The 2,500-nt window shown below is 39.9% G+C and overlaps 1 protein-coding gene across 1 annotated transcript in view; it reads right to left on the minus strand.

Moving 5' to 3' along the window:
• Positions 1-770: 770 nt before the first annotated feature.
• Positions 771-2,500, minus strand: part of LOC113805021 (multidrug resistance-associated protein 1) — a 19,101-nt gene continuing 17,371 nt past the window's right edge. The window contains exons 29-32 of the mRNA XM_070115167.1: positions 2,300-2,458; positions 1,894-2,060; positions 1,069-1,263; positions 771-948 (exon numbers count right to left, since the gene is read on the minus strand). Coding sequence (XP_069971268.1) covers positions 837-948; positions 1,069-1,263; positions 1,894-2,060; positions 2,300-2,458 — 633 coding nt within the window. The 3' untranslated portion in view covers positions 771-836. The remainder of the gene's footprint in view (positions 949-1,068; positions 1,264-1,893; positions 2,061-2,299; positions 2,459-2,500) is intronic.

The following is a 2,500-nucleotide window of genomic DNA, read 5'->3' on the forward strand; positions in this document are numbered from 1 at the left end:
GTGTTATATAAAGAGCCACTGCATGACCCTAGGAAATAAAATTGATAAAAGGTAATTTAAAAACATATCTAAAGCTTTTTTTTATTAAATATCATAAGTACAAACAAATACATGTGATCAGATAATCGATAACTTCATCGAAACAATAAGTTAGGAAAACAGTACCTAATAATAAAAGCAAAGTAATATGTACAAAAAGAAAAGATCATTACTATTTCATTACTTCACATTATGCCCGTTTCTTTATACTACCCTATGTATATAATGAAGGCCCAGAATTGAAGAAATAAGTTACTTCTATAGAAAATAAATGCTTGAGAATAAATATCTTCACAATGTATTTAACCGGCTTCGAATATACCTTCATCAGAAATAGATGTATTCTGCATTGCGAAGATATTCATTCCCATTCATACCTTTAATACATTTATCGACGGTTCTAGAGCTACTTCCCAAAAGGCCGGTTTTTTGGGAGTCCGTGACAGGCCTTTACTTATCACCTGTATTTTCGGGGCATCTACTTACTCTCGTAATAAATATATATGTACTGCAATTGAGTTTGATAATTTCTTGATATTAGATTTAACCTAGTATCTGGTCAAATTTAAATTGTGTGAGATCAGGGGTTCCTAAGACTGAGAACATTGCGAAAGGTGCCCAGGCTTTACAATTGTACCTGGGCCCAAAAGAGTTATTAGTGAACCTTGCGTAGTATGATATTCTTTTATGTTCAGTATATTCATAACATTTTTCCTGTATGTTCTTTCTCCCTCGTTTCCTTCTTGTGTCTTGTACCACTGTATCAACCAAGCTCAATGATGATATGGAAAACAACTTTACACTAAGCCCGCATCCTTAGCCATTCCATAGAAAACGGAATCTGGGTCTGCCAAAAGAACAGCTGGAGGGGCAAACTCGGCTATTTTTCCATGGTCTAATACTAATACCCTGCGAAAATAAAATGTAAAGTTAGAATATGCTTAAAAATACATATTGTCAAATCAACTCAGTTTTTTGTTTAATGATAATATTTCCCATGCTAATTATCCATTGTTGTGCCACAATCACCTGTCACTATCCATAATGGTGTTGAGGCGATGTGCAATGGTGAGGACGGTGCAGTGTGCGAACTGCGACCTGATGGTGGCTTGGATCAGGTCGTCGGTCTCCAGGTCGACGGCAGCTGTGGCCTCGTCAAGCACCAGCACGCGGGACTTTCTTAGGAGAGCGCGGGCAAGACACACGAGTTGCCTTTGGCCGATGCTGCGAAAAAGAAAGTGGACCATTAGAATTTATAGAATAATCAGAAGTAGGTAAAATTCCAATAGTCTGTGGTGATAAAACTACAAATTTGGAGTTAACGGTATGTATCAGTCGTGAGGTTAATTGTTGTTGCATGATATTCACCAATATATCTTATTTATGTAAGTCCGGAGTGCAAATGTCATACCCATGTTCTTGTATGTTGTGCTTTGTGATAAACTGACACCTACCGTCACCAAAATTACCCAGTCAGTACGAAACTCCCAAACGAACACTGATTTAACTCTATGCAGAATATGAATCCAAACATCATGACAAACAACTAATGATAAACTCAGTAACAAGTACTAATTAAAACTCCTTAGTAATAAATGACCCAAACACCATCACTACCACTCACTCACATAACAAACAAATTAAAAACCGCAACGAACAAATAAACTTCATAATTAACAAACACCCATTCTGACTGAATAACGAACATTCAAATCAAACTCAAAAGCAAACACTCAAACTCCATAACGGCCAACTCATTCGAACTCAACAACGACCATCGAAATCAAATCTCCCAAATTCCCAAACATTCGAACTCCATAACGACTTTCTTTCAAAACGGACCAAAGAACTCACCTGAAATTAGCCCCGCCTTCGTCCACCATGTGCTGCAGTCCCATTGGCTGAGCTCGGATGTGGGCGGCGAGGTGAGCCAGTTCGAGCGCCGTCCAGACTTCGGCGTCAGAGCAGAGGCCAAGCGGGTCTAGGTTGAGCCGCAGAGTCCCGCTGAAGAGCACCGGGTCCTGAGGGAACGTGGGGCACAGGCCTATAGTTTTTTTTCCTTTCCTTTAACTTCGTTTCAGAATTTAGCGGGGAATGTTAGATCTGTTTTAACACTTTCGTCGGTTTGTATATAGCGAATACAAATATGAACACCTCGCTTCTGACTTTTGGAAAATGTTAATTTGATTTTACAACTTTATATAGTGAATACGACACCAAATCTTAAAAAAAAAAATAAATAAATAAAGGAGCTCACTACCTGGGGAATGATACTGATCCGACCTCTTAGATCGTGGAGGCCAACGCTGGCGATGTTGACCTTATCAATGTCAATCTCGCCGCCCGCTGCTTCAGTCAGTCGGAACAGCGCCAAAGTCAGGGAGGACTTGCCGGCTCCTGTGCGCCCGACGATGCCCACCTGCAAGATGGGTCATTATCGTATTGCTGAACAAGGGGGTGA

Source organism: Penaeus vannamei, chromosome 37, assembly GCF_042767895.1.
Source record: "Penaeus vannamei isolate JL-2024 chromosome 37, ASM4276789v1, whole genome shotgun sequence".
Classification (NCBI taxonomy): domain Eukaryota; kingdom Metazoa; phylum Arthropoda; class Malacostraca; order Decapoda; family Penaeidae; genus Penaeus; species Penaeus vannamei.